At 35.6% G+C, this 25,131-nt stretch overlaps 1 protein-coding gene across 4 annotated transcripts in view; it reads right to left on the reverse strand.

Moving 5' to 3' along the window:
- Positions 1–25,131, reverse strand: part of CNOT2 (CCR4-NOT transcription complex subunit 2) — a 154,815-nt gene that overhangs the window by 14,501 nt on the left and 115,183 nt on the right. For all 4 annotated transcript variants that reach the window (XM_045289821.1, XM_004700451.2, XM_045289807.1 and 1 more), the window contains 9 exons: positions 16,518–16,665; positions 15,618–15,800; positions 13,433–13,512; positions 10,597–10,722; positions 8,575–8,699; positions 7,521–7,641; positions 7,273–7,429; positions 394–455; positions 256–305 (listed from right to left, as the gene is read on the reverse strand). In XM_045289821.1, the coding sequence (XP_045145756.1) occupies positions 256–305; positions 394–455; positions 7,273–7,429; positions 7,521–7,641; positions 8,575–8,699; positions 10,597–10,722; positions 13,433–13,512; positions 15,618–15,800; positions 16,518–16,665 (1,052 nt within the window). The remainder of the gene's footprint in view (positions 1–255; positions 306–393; positions 456–7,272; positions 7,430–7,520; positions 7,642–8,574; positions 8,700–10,596; positions 10,723–13,432; positions 13,513–15,617; positions 15,801–16,517; positions 16,666–25,131) is intronic.

Consider the following 25,131-nt stretch of genomic DNA (forward strand, 5'->3'; position numbering starts at 1 on the left):
GGTTATGCTTATAGCTTGTTATTAACTATAAGAAATATTTTACCAGTCTTAATATTATTTATTTTTAAAGTATAACTCCAGGACATCATTAAAACAAGATCATACACAAAAACTGAAATATAATTAAGTGGACTTAAGAAAGCACATTTGACCACTGTTAATTACTTTCTAAATATTATACTGCCTGAACTAAAAACAACACCTAAAAAATAAATATATTCATGCTGACTCAGTAGAACAATAAACTACACTCACCTTATCCCTAATGTGAATGTTCGTTAAGTACTCAGATGGAACATGGAAGTCTAGATAATAAAATGAAAACAGCCTTATTAACTGATTCTCAGGTATAATTTTTTTTCTTAAGATGTGAATATAAACAGATTTTCCTACCTATGTCTTGAGGTCGACAAGGTGAAGATGCCCACGGTGATGCAAATTTGGGATAGAGATTTCTGGATAAGGGGGGAAAACAATAGTCTGAAGTCCAATGTAGGAAAAAAAAATTCTAATTTAATTTCAGGAAATACAATGACTTACAGAATGTAAAATTTACTTCTAATTCACTTTATTTGACTTACTATGACTTATATAGTGGAAAATAGAAATAAAATTAAATGTACACATGTACACACAGGAAAAGTAAAGACCGTTTCTCAGCATTCTTGCAATACAGTATAAATGACAATGTCCCAATATACAAACTCTTTGATTTAAACATTTTTTTAAACTACTTTAACTTTAGAATGATTTAAATTCATTAACACCATGCTTCCAAGTAAAATCATTTCCTCTTTATGTGTAGAGAAAAATCGGTATCACAAGAAAGAGCTTATATGCCCCAAGTATTTCTTATCAATTAGATATGCCAGCTCTGATACAAAAACAAAACTCCCCACCATCAAGTCAATTCTGACTCGGAGCAACCTATATGGCAGAGTGGAACTACCTCCCAAGTTGTTAATCTTTATGGGAACACAGTCTTATATTTCTATTGAGCTTAATCTGAATTGGTGGTTAGCAGTCTAATGCATAACCCACTATGCCACCAGGTGTCTGAACTACATCAGTGAACAAAATCAAGATTGCTGATATACTGGGGGTAACTTACCACAGCAAACACAATGAATACATAAGTGAATGCCAAGTGACTGGATGGATGGATGGATGGATGGATGGATGGATGGATGGATGGATGGATGAAGGAAATATTGGCAGCAGAATGAAGACATTGGCTGCATAATTAAGCAAGGTGGTAGGTTGGATCAGATGGAAGTGGTCAGATTTAAAGAAGGTGAGCGTGGTAATCATATTAGTTTTCTGGCAGAATTCCTAGTCAGAGGGAAATTGCTAGAGTAACTAAGATATAGGTCCATTATAAGCATGCCTTGAGGAAAAGGAAGAAGGCATATGAATTAAGTAGAGTGAACAAAAAGGGTGAACTCTGGAGAGCAGGAGAAAGATGAGGGGTGGAGCCTACTTCTTCAAAATGTCGGTCTTGGAAACCCACAGGAGCAGTTCGACACTGTCCTACAGAGTTAGTTGCTGTGAGTCAGAATCAACTCAAGGCCGGTGAGCTTGGAGGTTTTTTTATTGAGGTTAAGGGTAGGGGAATAACAGATTATGTAAAGTCTTGTAGAAATAGCAGACACTTAATGGTAGTTACTTATTTGAAAAGATGAGCCCTGGTTGTGGTACAAAGGAAAAATTGTACAGGAGGGGTGAAGACTGGCTGTTGGTGTGAACCCGGGCAAGAGGAATGGTGATGTGAATCAGTACTAAGATGTGTTTAACTTCCATATATATTTTGGAAAAATCTAGATATAGAATGCAAAAAAGGGGTGGGGGGTAGAGGAGAGATTAAAGGGTAATATCAAGCTTTTGTTCTTGTTAAGTACCAAGGAGTTGATTCTCATTCACAGCGATCCTATGCATAACACAACAAAATATTGCCTGACCTGCTGCTGTATTTGAAACCACTGCTGCAACCACTGTGTCAGTTCATTTTGTTGAGGGGTGTGGTGAAGTGAAAACACTTTAATATGGCTCGTTCACTGAAAACCAGATGGAGCTTTCCACTCATTCCCGTGAAGAGCTCAGTCTGGAAAATTCACAGGGACAGTTAGTTCTACTGTCTCCCCTACAGTGTTGCTGAGTCAACATAGACTCAATGGAATGAGTTTGTTTTGGATTTTGTTATCCATACCTCTTTAAGTCCTACCGAATGATTGGAAGTGTTCATGTAAATATGGTATGTGGAACACTAGAAGGGATCAGTTTGTATAAAAATGAGGTATTCTAAAGTAGAAGGTGTGAACTCCTGGGACCATCACGGAAGAAAAACCATCAATGGAGCATGTTCCGAGATCCCTGCCTGAAGTAGTGGAGGCTGAGACTAGAGGCACCAAAGGCTGCTGCACTGGAACCATTGAACAAAGGAGCCACGCTTAGAGCGAGTAGAGGGGCTGTGCTGTTGAGATCATTAAACAGTGGAGTGGAGTAGCAAGCGGGCTTTCCTGGCCAGTGGCTGAGGAACAAAGAGAGAGAGAGAGAGACATGACTGCTGGCTGAGAAAAGGACTGTACTCTTAATGTTTTCTGATCCTGACTTGTGGCATAACCTTCACTAATGAACCTGACTTGTGGTATAAACTTTGCTAATGAACTCGGTAATTGTGAGTATTGTCTGTGAATTGTGCATGGGCAATGCAACTGATTACTGAACCCAGCAGAGGGCCGAGGGAGGAACAGGCTATAAAGAGGATGGAGGTGGAGGGATGTCTGATTTATATCTTAGGGCAATCAGTCTGGGGCTGTGTGGAGTTGGATTCACCTTTTCCCCTGGGTAGCCAAAAAAGTCGGCTGTGCCTCCATGCTGTTTTTGTAAGCGTTCTCCTCTTTTTTTGCTCACTTTCTTACTTTACCAAGCATGATGGACTTTCCATCCTGTTCACATATACAAAGTATCGAAGTAGTTTCACCATCGCTCACTTCCAAGGAGCATTCTGGTTATATTTCTTCTACAGCAGATTGGTTCTTTTCTTCTGGAAGTCCATGGAATATTCTGTGCTGTACTATAATTCAAAGGCACTGTGGGGTTTTCTGTTGTTGCTTTACCTAGTCCTATTGTCCAGCTTTTGCATACACGATAAATCAAAGTGCCATGGCTTGAGTGGGTGTACCACCCTCAGTTCTCAAGACGACACCTCTGCTCTTTAACACTGTAAATATGTTGCTTATTGAGCCCACTGTGAAGATATTTGTTTTCTTTCTGTTGAGGGGAAAGCTGTAGTATCTTGACTCTAATCAGCAAGTGCTTTAAGTTCTCTTCCCTTTCCGCAGGCAAGGTTTTATCATAGCACATTGCAGGTTGTTACAGAGTATTCCTCCAATCCAATGTCCCATACATTTTAATTTAGTTCAGTTCAGATTATTGGCTCAGTATCCAGATGGTAGAAATATGGTGAATAAATACAATCCTGATGCTAGCTTCTGAAATGCTAACGTTATCATTAACTGAGATAAAAACTGCTATAGATCGAGCAGGTTTGGACACACACCTAGCTAGCAGTGCAATCTAGAAATCTCAATCTCAGGGAAGAAATATACATTATAAAATAGAATTATGTGATTCCTCAATTTGTAGACTGTATATAAAGTTATGAGATTGGGGGGGAAAAGCAACAAAATAAATTCAGAGAAGAGTACCAATATGAATAAAAGAGACAGAAGAACCAGTAAAATCAGAAAACAACAAAAAAGGATGTTCTCAACTAATTCAGATAAAGAATATGTGTAAGATATAGTCAATGAATATGGTCCCTCTTTCCATAATCCCTTTTGTGATGTAAATTCTAGCCTCTGCCTATGGTTATAAATCCATTTTGGGTGGGAGTTGTCCATTACAAGATGAAGTTGGGATTTTTATCTTTACTAGATGTAACCTTACTAGAAGGTGTGACTTAAGACACTGTTCTTTATTCTTTTTTCCCCCTTGAGAATATGGTCTGCTCAAAGACAAAAACTGTCCACGTAAGAATGAACCATCTCAAAACGAGAAACATACAGAGAAAAATTGCAGGACCATCGGAAGTGGAGCACCTACAAGATCTTTAAAGTGGAAGAGGCTGAGACAAGAGGCACCCGAGGCTGGGGCACTGAGACTAAGGACAGAGCAAAGCAGCCAGGCTGGGACCAAGCGCTGAATAAGGAGAGCCTGAGATGGAGCACAGGAGCAGTGGGTATGCTGCCTAGCCAACTGAGGCAGAAGTCAAAGGACCACATAGCTCAGAGGCTGAGGAACTGAGAGAACCTTGACTGCAGGTTGAGGAGTGGTGCTAATATGGACCAATGACGTATCTTTACTGTTTATTACTCTTGGCTTGTAGTATGAAGGGGTAACTCCCCCAAAATAAATGGGGCTTTTTCCTCTAAAGCTATTTATTTAATTTTTTTTGCACAATAACCTTATCATCTTCAAGGTACTCTCAATTACACTTAATACATTTGTCAAATCTGTGATTCCATTCTTGGAATCATTTTTCAAACTCATCTGTTTGGATGGCTGATAGCACCTCCCTCGTTTTTATCTTCACCTCTTCCAGTAGCCAAATCACTGTCCTTTCATGTCCCTCTGCATTCGTGGAAACAAAAAGAAGTCACATGGAGCGAGGTCAGGTGAGTAAGGTGTGTTGGGCAAGAGAGGCATGCTGTTTTTGCCAAAAACAAAAACAAAAAACGGGTGCACTGAAATGGCTGTGTAAGCAGGTACATTGTCGTGCTGGCAAAACCAGTCCTGTCTGCCACAAATCAAGCCTTTTTGCTGAACACTGTTACGTAATCTTTTCAGAACCTCTAAACAGAAAGCTTGATTAACAGTCTGACGCGGTGGAATGAACTCCCAATGCACTACGAGTAGACATTTTCATCCATATGGGAAGTTGATGGACATCCAGAATGGGGTTTGTCATCAATCAACATTTTACTGCTTTAAAATGAGAAAACCACGTGTACACTTGAGTACTTCCCATAGCCTTGTCCTTGTAAGCTGTGTTCAACATCACAACAGTTTCTGTGGCATTATTCCTGAGCAGGAAAGAAAATTTCACAGCAGCACATAGTTCTATTAAATTGGCCATTACGAAAACGAGGTTCAAGCAAAACTGTTTTCATGAAAAAATTCATGGTGACCAGAGAACCTTCCTAGGTGACTCCACTGGGTGCACTAAGTCAAAGCAAGTTGTGTATACTATGAAAGCTCCACCCAGTGGAGCTTTTTTTCACTCCTTTTAAAGGAGGGGAACCCCCTCATAATCTGTTAACTTCCCTAATAAACCCCTTCAATTTTGAGTTTTGTGTAACTGCAATGAATTACTGAACCTAGCATAGAGTGGAGTGCCATGGGAAGAACAGTTGGTGTCAGAATAGGTAAAGAAGGATAGAAAGTTGAGTCATGCCTGACCTGTCTCCTGGCAATAGAGAAGTCAGAAAAAGCCAATTATGGTCCTTCACACTGTGTTCCCATTGTATCACAAGAAAACAATGATTCAATGATGTCATATGCTTCTTTTGGTCCAAAATGATCCGTTCTTGAACACGACCATAGAGTTTCATAACATGAAGTCACTATTACCTCGAAGAAACCAGCGTAATGCAGTGGTAAGAGCAGTATTCTTACTAAAATGGGTTTAATAGTGAATAGGAAAAGACAAATTGGTAATATAGAAATGATTCTTTTGATTAGTTATACTTCAATGAGGAATAGACAAATGGGACAGTAACTGGCAGAGAAAGTTAAGATTTTGTTTCTTTTTAATTGGGAGAAGAGCCTATTTGTTGCAATCCAAATGATGCAATAAGGTGCAATAATTCTGTAATGAAAGTGAAAAATATACTGTTAGAACGATGCTGTGTTACAGAAAGAAGCACAGGTCAATGACGTTAGGGCAGTGTAAGTTATGACTAAGCTATGTGGCTATGTGTGGATGCTAGCAGATAAGATTTAATGACAGGGCTGGGCCACCATTTCATTCTAATTTTTCTTTTTTTATTAATTGGGACTTAATACATATAATATTCATAGTTCAATCATGTCCAGTAGAATTGCACAATTGCTACCACAAACAGTTTCCAAACATTCTTTTTCTACCTGGGCTCCTTGACATCATCTCCCCACTATGCCCCCACCTCCACTGTTACCCGCTTTCTCCTGGAACCCTTGTTCTACCTGATGTCCCCTAAAGGTTCATCTATCCTGGGTTCTAATTTTTCTCAGTAGAGCAGAAATCACCAGACGGTAAAGGTAGAAGGTACCAAGGGTTTGAGGTGTTAAGTACACACTAGTTACAAAGAAGGGCATGAAGATTAAATGAACTAGACATTATCAGTATGATTACTTAGTAAAATTGAGAACCCACTTGAGGTTTCAAGCCCTGAATATTAAGTGAGATTTGAAACTAAAATGTATGTATTTTCTTTGCTAGCCAGATTCAGTAACATGAATCGAGAATAGAATAGGCAGAGATTTAGCCCTATAACGCCAAGCGTGATGTTTTCATAACATTTAATTAAATGTATATATTAATATATATATTGATAACTATGAAAGTAAAGAAAACAACAAAAAATTTCCCCTGAAATGAGAACTTCAGGCATGATAGGGTTACCCGGAGCTGCAGGTTTTGCCTGCATGGGTCACAGTGGGAGACAAAGGGAGAGAGAGGCGCAGAGATGTCAAGGGTATTCATGAGATTTCAACAGGTCATGAAAAAATTCCATTATCTTTTAATTCTATTTTCCATGACCATTTTGAAGATCCCTAGTAAAAGGGAAGTAAGAAAGATGACTGGAGTCACAGCATGAGCGGGAGAAAGATGAGACATGTCGTATAAAGCATGGGAAGCACAGACTTAAGAATTATGGCAAGATTATAATCACTGGTGATGACATGGTCAGAGGTGTGACTAAAGAAATGAGTAGTTGAGGCAGAGTGGAAGAAAAAATTATTAGAGAAAAAAATGAAAAAAGTTTAGCATTCAGAACTTTGAAAGTCTCATATACCTATGTGTATATTTAAGCTGTCATCTTATGACAGGAATAATAGTGAAACATGATCATAATCCAGAAGTTAATATAAAGGGTCATGACTCAAGTCAGCATGTAACAGCAGTAATGCGTAGGATCGTAGGTGATATACGTTGGTAACATAAGATTAAAAACTGGAAATTTGGAGAGAAGAATTATCTACAAATGAGGAAGTAAAATAAAAACTTACTCAGGAGAGTTCAGATTGAGGCCTAATGTTGTTAAATCGCTTCCTAATGCAAGGTGTACCATTCCCGGGTCTGTCTCTGCTGCCCTGATAAATGTTAACAGGCCAATCATTCCAAATTGGTCCGTCACCATTCCTTGAGGAATGTTAGTAACCCGACCTGGAAAAGGAGAAAACAGTCATTTGTATCTCCAAGGAAAATTAAAGAAAATACATTTTAGAATATCTTTGACACATTTATAGAGTCCCACCATCAGGTAACACCTGGATCCCTTTTTTCTGCTGGTTATTATTTTGAGTTGTTGAACTTTTATCTCCAGGAAATTTAGGTCCATCTGTACTAGAAGTTGTCTTGCCAGATGTATTCAAATTCTAAGACAGCAAACAAATGGAGAAAAGATGACATTAAAATTTAAATATAAAAATTTCAGTTTATATATCAGTACCTTGCTATTCTCTTTATTGCATTGAAATTAGTAGAGTATTACCTTTTTTCAAGCTCTACACGAACTTTTTGCTGTTGTTTCCACTATTTTCTCATAATTATAAACAAATCCTGTATCATCCACATTTGAGTATTTAAACGACAAGAAATCTAAAGAAAATATTCTTATTTATCTTAGATCCTTAGCCATGGGGAAAAAATGATACAAATACAAATAATATATAGACATACTAGTCGAGAGGTATATATGTGTAAATATATACACTTGAAGTTAAACTCATCAACACAATCACTTTCAAAACAGGTTAGGATATATGAATTTATTAATTTATACTTATTTTAATTCTTACCCAACAATTTTGCTTATCAATTGTTTCAATAATATACAAATTCCCATTACAACTTTTTGTTCTGTTTTCGATGCAATATGGAAGAAATAAAGACATTCCTTAAATCAGACAGTGGAAGCTGAGTTGATTGAATCAACACAGGAATAAAAATGTGTACAAAGATTCTTCAAGGAGAAAACTTACTCAAGAAAAACACAGCTCCTTAGAAGGCTATTAATATCAAACTTCATGGAACCCAGCTGACAGGGACTACAATAAAAGTCTAAATTAACTGAGAAGTTCCAACAGAAATTTGAAAACCTATATATATGAAATAGGAAAAAATATACTATCTTCTAAGTTATGTATGTTTTCCACATTCTTCAGAAGTTAGATTACAGATTTCAAAGATAAGCAGTTTTGTAATAGTACTTAGTAAATCCTTTAATATAGTCCAAAGGACAGTTATTAAATTATAAATCTGAGGAGGAAAATCTACACCCCTTAAATATACAATTCTCAGTTACTTACAGATTTACTGTCATCATTACTTGATGTTGGATCTTTATAGCTGGAACCAGGTAATGCTGGAAAATCTTCATTGTGTATTGAGAAATCCTGGGATTGCTCATTTGCTGGCTTTGTTACCATTCCAACTATACAATGAAAATAGCCCCCCCAAACTATTAATTGACATTTATGATATTTTGGGTATAAATAAATAAAAATTTTACTTTCTTCTTCCTATTATTTTATAATATATAAAAGATTATTTTTTAATTCTATAAAAGTATACTTTAAAAAACTAACATTCAGGGTAATAATGAAGAACTAAACATTGACAAATAGATTAATAATTCAACATGCAGAGTGATATGAGGGAAATATGTAGTAACCCTATAATGCTAACCAGATGTAATTCATAGGTGCTTAATAATCTGATGTTGGTAATTATTTAAAATGTCAGCTTAAGAGCTTGCTTTATTTAAATATTTGACTAAATATTATAAATACCAGGAACCATCAAATGCAAACACAGTAAATGTAAAGAGAAAGTCAGTATTCTACTTGAAAATGACTTACAGAATGAGTAAATTGCAATCAATTATAAACAAGTCCACATTATTTCAGATTTTCTTGGACTCCATGTTATGGATGTAAAACATGAAAGAACTAGGAAGTAATCCTCCCACTATACTTGGCACGTGTCAGGCCCTTATTGGAGAACAAATCCAGTTTGGGGCTCCAATTCAAGAACGATATGGAGAAACTAGAGATGGTCCAAGGAGAGCAACGGGAATGATTAAAGGGATGAAAATAGGGACCTATGAGGAAAGGTTAGAGACATTAGAATCTGAATTGAGAATCAAGTAGCTAGGCACTACACTTCCAGGGGAGATCACTTTTGTTATTTTTGGAAGACTGATTTAGAAACAGAATATGAACAATAAGCATTTCCCTTCTTTATACATTTTTATTCTTATTTTGGAAGGCATAAAAATCCTTCTAGGTTAAATATGGGGGGGGGGGGAATTGTACCATAGAATAATTGATGGATAGATCCCTCTAAATTCACTGTTTGGGGTATTAGTCTCTATCAGATTTTCCTCAAAGGAAATAATGAAATGCAAAGGATAAAAGCATAAGTTGACACCACCCTTTACAGTTTGCTCATACATGAATATTGCATTGCATCGTTTCCCCCTCATTTTATCTAGTTCCCATTGCCCAAAACTTGTGTTTATTAGAGGCCGTGAACATAGGTGATGAAGGACATTAATTGTGACCAAATATCTACATAAAGTACACATGACCCAAAAGCAGTGGTTCTCAACAGGGGTGGGGCTTCAAAGTGGTAAAAACTGTTCACCCAGAGGACATTTGCAATGTCTGGAGACCCTTGGGGTTGGTATGCTACTGAATTCTTAGAGGCAGCGACCAGGACTGTGTACCATGTATAAAGTACAGTGACAGCATTAGTACTTCTACCCATCATAAAGAATGATCTGACCCAAAAGGGAAGTAGTATTAAGAGGGTGAAAAACTTTTGCATAGAAAAACAATGTGGGACCAGAACTGTCCATCACTGTTGTTGTTAGAGGCCATCAAGTCAGCTCCAACTCATAGCAACTCCATGGACAGACGTATGAAACACCATTTTGTTAATCCTCCAAAAATCAAAACCACTGGGGATGTGCTATTGTGAAACTATATGATGAATTACAAGGGGAAAAAAAACCCACAAAAAATATCCACTTACGGTTTTCTATTACGGCAGAAATGCCAAAAGAAAATAAACTTTTGAATACAAGTGAGGACTTCCTTTTGCGTTTCTGTACAAACTGTGTGTCACAATTAGTTTTCAAGGTATGCAAGGAAAAAAAAGCCCTTTGCATATAATATAAACTAACAAAATTACACTAACCTTATTAGAAAACCTTTATCTATATGTGTATATTGATATACATAAACACATACACAAGGTGTGCATCTACTGGAATTGGAAAATTAAAGTTACATAATTTTATTAGGTAATATTTAAAGTTTAATTACCATAAGGAGCTCTTCCAGCCAAGGGATTTATTAATGGAGTTGGGTTACCACTTCCTTCCCTTCTGTTTCGGTCCGCTAATGCGGGAAAATCTGAAAGGTCCAATCCTGTCACATTTTCGCTTCCATCTATTTAATAAGAAAGAACACTAATTACTGATTCTATAAACATTTTAAGAGCTTACAAAGAGCGATCATAAAATAATCCTGAATGATGGTGTCTTCTTCCTAAATAATGCATAGCACTGTACTGGGTATGTAGCAAGAAAACTAAAAACTCACTGCCATCAAGTCATAGCAACCCTATCGTAGGTTTGCTATACTCAAAGAATAGCTGGGAATTGGTTTCATGTGAAAGCATTTCATGAGCATTCAGCAAATCAATATACAGTCAGCATTAATAAAAATCTGAACTTCTAGGTAATTAAGACAGAGAATGGGACTAAGGTGGTACATACTAGTAATCTAAAATTATAGCTTGCTAGCTATAAAGAACACTGTTGTGATACAAATGCTCTTTTCTTTATACCCAGGCGTAGATTATATCTGGAATGCTTTTAGTCTCAGTTACATGTATGACAATGGTTCCTGGAAATGACTAGAAAGGGTATTTGAGGCATGTGTGTGTGCATGGCACATGTTATGTTTTCAGAGTAGGGGTGAGTAGGTAAGAAGTATGGGAAAATGATGTAAAGCCCAGAAATTTACATTACCTATTACACAGTAAGCGCTCAATAAATATATACTAAATATTTTTCATTAAAAAAAATTTTAATTGCTCACTTACTTTGACCAATTAAAATTCAACCTATCATATTTTACTATTTTTAATCTAACTAATTGCTTCTCTGTTATTTTATTAGTCTTATAATCTTATATTATGAATTTTTAAAGAACTTAATTTTGTACTTCAGCTTGTACTATAGCTTTTATTTAATCTTTGTTACATCTATTGTTTTATAAAATTTTAATGTATTCTTCCCTTTTGCAAGTCATTAAATATTTTTCTTCAAATTTCTTGACAATCTCAGAGAACCCCTACTACCTCAGTTACTATTAAGATTACTGATAGAAAAATAATAGTCTATAGTAGCAGTCCAAAACAAGCAACAACTTAAAATTACCAAGGGTAAAAAGTGAAACCAGGAGCCCTGGTAGCATATTTCTTGGGTTATGCTTCGGGCTGCCAACGGTTAGGTCAGCGGTTTGAAACCATTAGCAGCTCTATGATAGAACAATGAGACTCTCTATTCTCATAAAAAGTGAAATCATTTATACCCATTATTTAAAATACTGGGGTTTACATGAATTTAATTTGAAAATATACAATTAAAATAGAAAATAATTTATCTTCAATTACTTGATTATAAAAATTATAAGATGCCTACATCTTACCTTTAATACACATCTCTATCTCCTCTAGGATGAAATTTTAAATTGATATGTATTCTTTTAAAGCTATAACTTAATCTAAAAATAATTAACCCCCAATTTAAAGTTTCAGAGAAAGATTTGCAAAAGAAATTTCCCAATATATATTTAATTTAAAACAAACTTCTAAAATTCTGAAATTTCATAATACTGTGTAACTAATCCCCAATTTAAAATACTTTCTGGCATACTATTAATTTATGTGCCATTGAGGGAAAGAATAAAATACTACTGAAACTGTGTTAATACAACCTGATTTTACAGAAATTAAGGAATGAAGAAAAGTACATAGAGACAACAGAATTCAGATCTTCATAAAAATTTCACATCTTGAACACAAATCAAAGAATACAAAATTTGTTATTTTTCCCAAATTTTAAATTCATTTTATTACTTCATGCGGTTAAATGTATACATTGACAGCTATAATTTAAAAACTTATAGTCACAAGAAGCATTTTCCTCACTAAATCTCTTGTGCTTCTAAATATGCTCCATTGTACTGATCAATCTTTCACATTCCACTTCAAGTGTATTTCTCCTCCAACATTCCTATTCATTTTGGCTACTATGAACATAACATTCTTTACTCCCTCAAGAGAGGTTCTGTAGGGAGGGATAGAAGGGGTGAAAGCATACAAAACAACAACAAAGCTTCCTGTTCTCATTTGTCTAAAATACTTGATAAACTGTGAGAATTATTTATATTCAAAGTCAGAACTGGTTCTTCATATAAAGCCTGAATTGTGTATATAAAATTGGATTAAAATTTTCTAACAAGTTCAATGCTAAAGTTATTATTTTTTAGATACTATTTTTTATTATAAATTAGTTGGGGGACTGCATTTCAGATAATCAACTTTGCATTCAATAGCCCAAAGCACTAATCAAATCCTTCAGTCATCCACTTCCCACCTAATTCCCCCAAATCCACCAATTAGTATTATTAATATGACTAGGAAAAAATGTTAGGTGTTCCATATAATTTTAAGAGTTCTCCTCAAACTGGGTCTCTGTAGCCACTACAGCATACCAACTATATAGCCCAAACTAGTTCTTTCTCAGTTGCAGGGGCTGAGGACAGGAAAAGCTCATTTTTAAAAAAGATAGGAAAAAAAAAATCCTGGGGCATGAACTGAGGTTAATGTTTATGCTCTCACATAGATGTTAAGGAACCAATTCTGGTATTTTAACACAAATCACTATGCTGTTGCCATGCCAAGGGAAAAAGAAGTCCTAATAGACACATCTCAAGGGCTTCTATCCCTGTCGATGCTTCCTTTCATTAAATTCCACTACTTAACACAATAAAAAAAATTTATTTTTTAAAAGACAAGTATGTTGAATTGCTTTATATTTTTAAAAAGCTACCATTTTTTAAAAAGGTACTAGCTCCAGAGTCAGCTTACCTGTTCCATTAAAAATGTTACTTGATAAGGAGTTATTCATTCCAAATGCCTGATTCCTGTTCATTCCAAATCCAGACATACTGGGTACATAGAAAATAATTTTAGATATATGGTAAGAACACTAACTTTCAGATGAAGAAAAACAAAAGTGTACACTTTTGGTCTCCTCATATAAAATAGCAACACATTTAAATACCAACACTAATTTTATTTGCCTGAGTTAATCTTAAAAAAAAATTCCCTGATCCTTCCATTACCAACTGAGAACCAAAATGTCTTAAAAAGCTTAATTAAGAAACAATGAATTTATTTATAAACCTTGAAGAAAACAGATTAAAGATTGCCATTACTGGTTATAGTGAAAGAATCAACTTTAAAAACTCAGCAGTTTGAGAAAGGCTATGTCTCAAACACTTCACTGCTAGTGTGGGTTGCTATTGCTTTTCTCTCATACCGTGCCGTCCTTCCAACTAAACTAAACTGCTCGGGGCAGAGGCGGTGTCCAATCAATTCTGCATCCAATGCTGTTGACTCAGTAGGACACAATAGGCACTCAATGAACGTTTAGTTGAAGTTAATTTAATGGTGTCTATTTTAAATGTTTTTAAAAAGCATCATTCTTATCTAAATATAATTTACCTCTCAATTACTTAAAATGAAAGAACAATCTGCCAATAGAGCCCCAATTCTAAATTACTACCCAATTGGTATTTGGATATAGTTAGATATGCTCCCTTTTTTGCATGAGTGTGAGTACTGGAAGAACACGAACACACACACACACACACACACACACACACACACAGAGAGAGAGAAAAATAAGGCCAAACTTCTTATTAAGTAGAAAAGAGTTTTGATAAATTTAAAAATATATTTTTAATTAGAATAGTAAGACAACAGAAAAAATGATAAGTCTAAGTAAAAATTAAAGCCCAGGGGTAATTAAAAATGTTAATAAATATGACTGCAAATTGTACATGGAGACTTTCCATCTTTAAAGACAAATTAGCATGTCAATGTTATGAGTAAGATTAAACTGTTTGAAGGTGACAGTCTTTTGTCTTTGTTAACCTAATCTGTAAAACTAAACAACCTATTTTCATAAAATACACAGATGGTAAAACAACACTCTACAACTGTATTAATAGGTTAAAATCACTGATGATATCTAAGTATCCACAAAGACTAAGTGCTTAATGATGAAAAAAAGGTTTTATTTAACAAAAATAGTATATTAGAGACCCACACTATTATAACAATTTATAAGCAATAGATTTGGGGGGAAATGTGAAAAATATGGAAAGGCAAAACTTAAATATATATTACACATGCAAACTCTAAGAATACAGAAAGACAGAGTAAAGTCCATGGAGTATAACATGTTAGGAAGCTACTGAAGAGCTGAGAGTTTTGATAACCCTCAAAATATTGCTTTTTAAATAGAAGAATAGTAAAATAACAAAAATGATAAGCCTAAGTAAAAAATAAGAACCGAAGCTTATGGGATAGAAATGAAATAGAAAACGTGCTAAAAACCGATATTAATTCAAACTTTACAAATATTCTATAATGAAGAAAATGAAATTAAATAGGTCTGATGATATAAACCACATTAAGATCTTTTAGTTGCCCCATAGTTTCCCCGTTTAAAAAACAGTTAATCAAGTTTAAATGTTATTTTTTCCCCAAGAGATACCATTTTGAAATAGTATAGACATAGGCTTAAAAAAACCAGGGCCAGTAATTCTCCAAAACACAAAACGTAATCCCAGTTGAGCAAGTTTTTAACCAAAGCAAAACTGATACATGGTAGAAACACTGACGTGTCTCTAGTCCTACTCGTAAGCCTGACATTCTTTGTGCAGGCATGCCTCATTTAACCCAGGAAGTAACTACCAAAAATTCTTTTGCCTGGTGGGAACTCAAGAACAACCCTTTTCGAAGAAACAATAATCATATTTAAATATTTTCTAAAACCTAAATGATTTTCAAAAGAGCCTGTCTTCAGTGCAGGGCGGTTAAACTTCTGATGTGTAACAGAAAGAGGATCTTTGATCATAAATGTATGATGAAAGACATTTATGAGACAGAAGTCAAGACTTAAGAAGAGACTGGTGGTTAATGAAAGTGCAAATGTGAGGACACCCAGAAAAACAATTATACATAGTATCAATAAACTTCTTACCTGTTCACAGTAAAAGGCTGTCGAGAAGGCTGTTGCTTTGGCATACATATTATGCTTGGCGAGCTTCTGTTGGGGCTACCTAACCCTGAACTGCTCATGCTATTTGTCCTGCTAGGAATTCCAATGCCCTGACCAACCTGGGAGTGGTTCATCATATTCCTAGGATTCATAGGCAAAATACCCCTGGAAAAGAAGTCCATTACACTAGATAAGCTCTCTACAATTACTCATTAAAATTCTCTACAAAAATCAATTGGTCCAACCCTAGAATCTTACATAATATTCAAATTGCATAGCTAATTTTTAAGTTAATTCTTTCGTTTGATCATTTTAACTTTTTGAAATGAAAAATCAAAGAAAATAAACAAAAAAATGAGCGTTGAACTAATATAAGGTGCTATATTAAGATGAGAAAGCTACTGGTATGACGACATAAAATACAAGTGTATTTCATATAGTTATGAAACTGACATTCCAAATCTCATTCTATCTTCTTCATAATACTATGCACAATCTACATCAGTTGTTTTACTTTACTTTCACTGGAGCAATGGACATGTGGCAAGAGAGTATTTAATTAAAATGATCTGGAGAACAATTTTAAATTGCATCTCTTGCTTTGAGGAAAAGAACTGGTTTTTAAAAAAGCTTCCCAGGTGGTAATTAATCCTCTATGTCCACCCAAGTTGACAACTATTGTGCTAGATATAGGATAAAAACATTTTGCGCTGTATTTCTCAATTTGCAATGAAACAAAAGCAGCACAAGGCATCACCATTCACTTCCTGAGTCAAAGGCACTGAACCAGAAAATCAAATAATTTTATCACTAGGAGATTAAAAGCTTGCTTACTCTACAAAGATATATTTTGAGAAATATTCTGGTCCAGTCAATAAATACCTGCTTGGAGATGGAGGCGTGTGAAGTGACATTGTTGGTACCCCTGTTGTTGGCGTGACGTGGCTCGGTAACTGAGTGCCTTGTGATAAGCTGCGATTTAACTGAGGGGTATTGTTGCTCATCCCCCTCATTGGAAGGCCTAGTGCACCTAATAAAAAAATCAGGAAGAAGGACATTCACTGCCATCCATCTTCTGGAGTTGATAATGTAAAACATTTTAAAATGGTCTACATGTATTATGCAAATCTTAATATATTCAATTCACTTCAAATGGACTCAGATTTATAGTAAAAATATGTTCTAATCTAAAATTTAGTATTCCTGTTTTTCATATTTTTATTTTATAATAAAGTATGTCAATGATTAACAAATTGGACAACTTGTTTTAATAAAAACATTTATATACAGATAGGCCATTAAGATATTTTGCAACCTTGTGTTTTTGTTTTAATTTACAAGTTATGTACAAAAACACAAGGCTGCTTTGCTATAGCAGTCTAATTTTTATGTGATCCTTTTATATACATTTAAGAAAAATTCTCTTTCCTATTATTTAGAAATAATTCTTAATGTTACTTTTCCAACCCCAACATAAAATGTCAGCAATTACTAAAAGTTCATCCTTAAATATCTGATATATACATTTAAAACATTAAAAAAAGGAAATATACAATGATCCTATACTTATCTAATACTCCTAGGTAATGAATATGCCTTAAAGGGTGTATTTTAATAGACTACTGAAGTTTACAATTCAGACATAAAACTATATAAAATACTACCCAAATCGTACAAACATATCTAAAAAATGTATTACATTATTCCCTGCCTTTTAGGACCAGATATTGTCAAAATTATTATTTCCTTAATAACCTACAATAGTAAGGGTATCCAACGTTCTTATGTTTATTTTCACTTGTCAATGTAAGGAGGTTCAGCTCTCATTTCTGTTGTCAACATATCATGTTTTTGACTCACACCTCCTTGTGCTGCCTTTCATTAATTAATATGCTGTGGCGCACATTATTCAACATAGCTTACTCTGAACTGGAGGTTAAATGAAAGTGCCAAAATAGTGTAAGTAAATCTCTCTCTAAAAAAACCCCTTAACACCCCTGAATCAATTCCAACATATAGCTATATATCTCTATGGGAGCAAATAACATCCACGTTCTCTCTATGGAGGGGTTGGTGCTTTTGAACCACCAACTTGGCATTTAGCAGCTCAGTGCTCCAACTGGTTAAGTAGATCAGGACTTTAAAAACTAACTGCTGTCAAATGGATTCCAACTCCTGGTGACTGTGTGTCAGAGTACAACTGTGCTCTGCAGGGTTTCACTGGACCACGTCCATTTCCACAGTGCATTTTGGTACATTTCAACTGTCCATCTCTATGTAGAAGTCAATCACTTAACCATTAGCACACCTAAAGAAGACTGCACAATACCTTTACGATAACATTAGCGATAGTTTTTAATTGTGTTTTCTCTTTTTAGTTTAAGTCCAAAATGTAAGAAATTCTATATATTTTGAAACATTGACTTCCAAATAAATGGTACACAAATAAAAGATACCATGAGTATCTTGGCAGAAAAAAATACCATTTGATGACCTAGGAATATAAATAGTTGCAAATATTTCAATGAATAATAATTTTAAAATATCTCACTGCCATTGAGTCACTGTCAACTCACATCGACCCTATCGGACAGGACAAAATAAGTGCCTCTGTGGGTTTCCAAGACTGTAATTATTTTTTGAAGTAGAAAGCCCTGTCATTCTCCCATGGTGGTTTTGAACAGCTGACCTTGCGGATATAAGCCCAATGTGTAACCACTACACCCCCATGGCTCCACAATTCAATGACAGGTAAAATAAAACCTGAAAGTGGGAACCTATTAGAGAGAGAAAACTCGTGTACTTCCCACAAATAGTAAGCCATAGCAAGGTGCCAAGACTGCATCCTATCAAAGGCAGAAAAGTCACAAGATGGAAAAATCAAAGCAGTTCCACCAAATTCTGGATCTCACAGGACTCACTGTGCGTAGAGTCTGGCAGCTTCAGAGCTCAGTATGTAGCTTTTCTTCTCACCTCAGTGAAGTCAATGAACTATGAACACCAAAGTTTGGTTCTGCAATTCTTCAAGTCATCTGAAGGCAACTGGAGCTCTGGTGGGTAAGGCTACCAAGCACAAGGTCAGCAGTTCAAAATCCTAAGTTCTGTGCAGGAGAAAGATGAGGCTTTTTGTTTCCATAAAAAAAATGTATCTTTGGAAACTCCAGGAGTAGTTATACTCTATCCTAGAAGGTCACTGTGAGACTCAATCGGATGGCAGTGGGTAAGTGAAAACTAGATTTGGTTTAACCACTGGATGTGTTAGACATGTCTAATCGGTTTTGTTACCAAGAAAATGTCACTAGCTATCTGTCTCTGAATATGGAATTAAATAAGAATAAGAAACTGAAAATCGGTCTACATAAAGAGTTTTTTTTTTTTCCAGAAGAAATGAGTAATTTCCTTAGCTTAAGCACATCAAATTTCCTCTAGGTCGATGGTTCTCAACCTTCCTTCCACTGCTGCAACCCTTTAATACAGTTCCTCATGTGGTACGACCCCCAACCATAAAATTATTTTCCTTGCTACTTCATAACTGTAATTTTGCTACTGTTATGAATCGGGCGACCTCTGTGAAAGGGTCGTTCGGCTCCCAAAGGGGTCGAGAGCCACAGGTTGAGAACTGCTGCTCTAGGCCGTCCAGGTGCTTCCATTAGATGCCATCAATGTGATGCTACTCACTTTACCCATTCAATAAACATATATTGAGTTCCTACTATATGCCAAGCACTGTGCTAGTGGCTGTGCACAATAGAAAAGGATCCTAACCTCAGGGAGCTTACATCCTACTCTCCAAATATGCTCCCCTAACGTAAGTCATAGTTGCAAATCTCCCACAGGAATATGCTTCTCATAGTCACTGACAACCAAGAAAAGAATATAATTTTAAAACAGAAGGGCTCTTAAAGATCACATATTTTACAAATGAAGAGTTTGAGCCTCTGATAAGCTAACTGACTTCTCCAAGGTGACACAAAGAACCAGATTAGAATTTAGATCTTCTAACAGCAGTGTTCTTAAAGATAGTATTATCTTTAAAAGCCAACACTACACTAGAATAGCATCTTTTAAGCACCGAAAGAATTCCTGCAAGTCCTACTATTTTTCTTTTTTTTTATTTTTTTTAAATATTTTTCTTTAGGTTCCTTTTCTATGCTTACGTTCCTTCTCTTCACATCTCTTTTCTAAATCGTCAGTTCTTGTTTCCTTCCTTGCCTTCATTTTCTTTCCCTTTCATTTCTCTGTATTTGTCACCTTTCATGTCCTTTACTTTTAAACTTTATATCTTTACCCTTTACATTCATTAATCACTGTAAACAGACACATTCCAAAAATACAGCTCCCTTTTCTAATAACTGACAAACCCTACAAAAGACTTGCTATGATTTGTGTACTTTAGTCCTCCATACATTTTATTTCATGTTCATTTTATCATGAAAATTAACAACTTCAGAAGTAGTTGAGACCGGAGATAATGTGAATATTAGTGAAAAAAATTAATGAAACAAAAATGGGTTAAGACTATTAATCTTAGGCCATTTACACTTAGTCATTTAGGGAGTCACTTAGTATTTGAATTATTTCATAGTACTAAAAAAAGGAAATACAAGGAAAGATTATTGCTTACACTTATATTTTAACCTTCAAAATTCATGCACAGTAATTTAAACAACGAGCTAATAAAACCCAAAGTGTTTTCTGAACTAGCTGTGAGAAGTTCAAGAAAGAGAACAGTGAATTATTATATGCTGGATTATAAACCCTTGAGTACTTATAAATTCATCAATTTAAAATTTAATTGAAAAACACCATTGTTTATAACAAAATGGTTTAAACCCAAGTAATAAAACTTGAGTTATGTGAATCACAGTACCATAATTGGGTGGGGAATGGGAGAAAAATTAATCTTCTACTAATATAAACCACCAGAGAAGTATTTTCAAAATATTGAACATCAAGAAGAGGACATGCAAGCCTAAAAACAAACCACAAAAAAGGAGTTCACAGATATTTCTGAGATAAAAATATTGAAACAGGTTATAAAATGATAATAGTACCATATACACTTAAGTATAAGCTGAGTTTTTCAGCATATTTTTAAATTTTTTCTTTTTAAAATCATCTTATTGGGGGATCGTACAACTCTTATCACAATCCATCCATACATCCATTTCCAGCACATTTTTGATGCAGTTTTTGTGGTAAGATTAGGTGCCTCGGCAGATATTCGGGTTGGCGTATCCTCGAGTATATATGGTACTTATGCATGCGCTTATGTATGGGTAGGTGCCTGGGAGAGCAGTGGAACGATGTTACTACATCTCAGTTCCTCTTTATAATAGCAATCCCATTCCTTTTCTGCATACAAAGCATAAAATAATTTTTAATTATATGTAGATTATAATTCTGAATCTATTTTTTCATTCAATCTGACAACTTGACAATAAAGAAAAATAGAGTATTAGGAAGACTGAACATATCTGGAATAGATTTTTGTCTCTTGTTTTGGCAGGGTCCTAAGTACTCAAAGAATGAATTAGATTCCCTATTATTTCTCAGATATGTGAAAGCATTTGATCCAAAATACAATCCCATGAATTATTTTCATTATAAAAATTGATTAACAAGCCACATCTTTAAATACTTTTGGGAAGATGTGCTATCCTTTATTAATTTTTTTGCTGGAGATAAACAATAATCTTAGTTATAAGAGGGGAAAATGCATCATGGCAAATAAATCTCTGAATATTTATACTAAAATGAAGACCCACAGAATCCTTATTAAAGGGAGGGCGAAAAAGAAAACAACAGGTTTTAACTGATGCAATATACCTATTTTTTTCCATTTCCAAAAGCAACTAGATCTAAGAATTTAACTGGTCTGTCAGTGGTATAGTGAAATTTCTTAATATGGTTCTACTCAAGTCTCTAGCGCCCACAAGTTTAGGTGGGACTATGCAAATAGGGCAAGTGCAACACTAAGACAGGGGATCCGTCAGTTTTCATTACCACCCCCCAATAACGAGTAATCTTTGAAACAGTGGCAAAGACCTTAGGACCTCAGAAGATCTTTGTCTTATGAGATTGAAACCAGATGCATCACAGTCGGTGACACTGAGATTCAGAGGAGCAGGGCCAAGACTATGAAACTATAGGTTGGAGTGACTGGCATGGAGACAAAGGCCAAAGAACATGTGGTTGAGAGACTGAGGACTGGAGGGAGACCTGACCGCTGGCTAAAGAGACAAATGACTGTAACCTTCTGCTTGCTGATCTTGATTTGGGGTACCTATTTACTTCCCCAATAAACCCCCTCAATTGTGAGCACTGCCTTTGAGTTGCATGTGGCCCGTGCAATGGATTAATGAACTCAGCACAGATGTAGAATGGCATGGGAAGAATGGGTGGTGCCAGTATAGGTCAAGAAAGATGGTGCTCATCTCAGAAGCATGTCTGACTCTTGCCTCTTGGCAATAGGGAAGCTAGAGGAGGTCAGATTATGTCCACATTCATTGCTGTTTATTGCACTGTCCACACTAATAATGGAAAAGTCATAAATGAAGCTTTACATCTTCTCATCTTTAATCTGTCCTACATTTAAAAGATGAAAATTAAAGCCATATATCAAATGACTTCTCAATGGCTCGTTTTTTTCATTCCTACTTCAATGTTCCTTTTCTAACCATTGCTTTCAATTCTTAAGAGTTAATTTTTATACCATCTGAAGAAATTTAAATAAATGCGTGTGTCTGAGTTCCATCCCCAGAAAAGTCAGATTTCATTAATTTAGGTGTGGGCAAATGGTACACCGTGTATAATTTTTAAACCCTGCAGGTGATTCTAGGGGTAAAAGCAGGGTTAAACCCCACTACTTGATAGAATCAAAGTTCACTTACAGTCAGGGTCCAAAAGATTTTTCTAACAGTAACAGTTAACTATGGTTACACTCCAACATCAATTATGTTACACACTACCTGTTTGACAAAAAATTCTTACTCTACTCCCTGTTTCAATCCCCAAATTTACCCCTGTACCTTATTATCATTATTCCCACTTAAAATATTCGCCCCTCTCTTGCTCTACAGAAATAAGAAAAAAAATACTTAAGTGCTAGGACTATGATGTTTCCAAGAAGAGGATATAGCTTGGATGAATATAAAAGGAAGTGCTAACTCAGAATTAAGAGCTGAGTGGGATCAGAAAAAGAATTGTAATCCTGATTCTACTATTTACAATCTATGTAACTTTTGGTAAATTCCTGAACTCCTCTGGGTGCATTTCTTCATTTATGTATTAAACACTTGACAAGTTCATTCTGACTCGTAGCAACCCTGTAAGGCAGGGTGGCACTGCCTCTGTGGGTTTCTGAAACCACAATTCTTTCTGAAAGTAAAAAGTTTCGGCTATCACGGAGTGACTGCTGCTTTCAAACTGCTGACATTGCGAATAGCAGCCCAACATGTAACAGCTAAGACTGTTACGAAGATTAAGTAAGTTAATTCATATACTTAAAATGGTATCTGGCACATAGGCTAAATATTCAAATATTAGTCTTCTATTTTTGTGAAGCACGCCTATCCAAAGACAACCAACAGTGCTCCCTAAAGGTGAGGGTAAAATGAAGTAGTCTGATTAAGTGACAGCCTTCATCCAAAGAAAGGAATGGTTAATGGGGAAAAGCTTTGTGCTAAGTTAGTGAACCCTGAAGTGTCCTTGAAGACTGAACATGGCAAATATCTTGAGCTATTTCTCTCAGAGGCATCAAGACTGCACTTCTAGGCTGAGACAAATACAACAGCCTAGTAACCTTCTTCTGACTCGACAAACTACACTACTCTCGAATTTACCGAAGGCTAGGCTCAAAGTTGAACTCATCTGTGAATCCTTGCCTTATCATTCTGTGATTACATCAAATTATGAAACATCCAGAAACACTGCACTGATTTCCTTCTGTGGTATTTTCTGACTTCTATTTCCCTACTACTACATCATTCAAGTGAGTTTCAAAAATTTAGCTGGAAGATAGAATTAAAAGACAACGAAATTTTTTCCATAAACCTTTTGAAGCTCCCTCACATTTATGGTCCATGTCTTATTTAACATGCATTTAAACATTTACGAGTGCTTGCCATTTACAGGGTACAGAGGTGATGAAGACAGTGAAGACATATGAAGACAATAAATGCAACAATGCAAAAGCAAGTGTACACTCCACCTGAAAAGCCCGCAGCCACGGAGTTGCTTATAACTCAGTTAACCTAAGAGGGGTTTCCGCAGCTGTAAATCTTTACAGGAACAGATAACCTCCTTTTTCTCTCATGGAGAGGCTGGTGGGTTTGAACCAGTGACCTTATAGTTAGTAGTCCAGGGCTTTCTAAGTACATTGTACAGACAAAGCCTATTAGAGAACTACTTCTATCGCATTATCTCTGTATCTAGCTAGCATGACACACACACACACACACACACACACACACACACACATATATCTTATTAGTGGGTGTATATATATTACTAGTGTATATATATATATATATATATATATATATTATTAGTGGATATATATATACTCACTAATAATTCAGATACAAATGTGTACAGTGTATTCATCCAGATTAACCCACGAGTTTATCAAATAATATGCATACAGGAAGCACTCAATTAACAGTAGTTTCCTTTTTCTCCTATTCTCCATCAAGGCTTTAAATCCTGTTGGTGAATTTTTTAAAAAGGTCTCTATATATTGCCACTCAATTTCAATCCAGGAGAAATTTGTTCCTGGTTCCCTGTCCCTCCCCATCTAGTAGGCAACTTTGGGACCCAAATGGCTTGAACTCGTAAAGTCTGCCTAAAATATTATGCAGACCCCCAAAGAACTAAGTAGAAAACATTCAAGCAATTTAAATACAATGTCATGCCACTGTCTTAAACAGTTATCATCTGAAGCCCTGGCAGTGTAGTCGATTATGTGTTGCGATGCTAACCATGATGTCAGTAGTTTGAATCCACCAACGGTTCCCTGGGAGAAAGATGAGGCTGCCTGTTCCTGTAAAGGTCTACAAGTTTCAGAAGCACAAAGGAGCAGTTGTACTCTGTCCCCTAGGCTCGCGATGAATAAGAATAAACTCTATGCGAGGGGACAGTTACCATTTGATGAGCAGTACTCCGATGAACACCTGGATGATAAATTAGTTGTGTATTGAAATACAGGCATACTTGAGGTCAGACAGGCCTGTAGTCCAACATTTTCTAGACACCTTCATATACTACACAATCACAACTATGCAAATCTAAAATAACCTGAGTTCGGTATTCATTATTTGCCTTATTTAATCTTAGTGGAGTCTCAATTTTGAAAGGGACACTTTTCCTTTCATACCACATCCACTTCTAAAATAATTCCAACCACCAAAAACAGGTAATAGGACCTTGAATTTTGAGGGCATAAATTCCCATCGAAATTTGGCGATCTCAATATGAATAAATTAATGGAGATTGG

Source organism: Echinops telfairi, unplaced genomic scaffold (genome assembly GCF_000313985.2).
Source record: "Echinops telfairi isolate 266 unplaced genomic scaffold, ASM31398v2 ScPeMD7_2;HRSCAF=8, whole genome shotgun sequence".
Classification (NCBI taxonomy): Eukaryota; Metazoa; Chordata; class Mammalia; order Afrosoricida; family Tenrecidae; genus Echinops; species Echinops telfairi.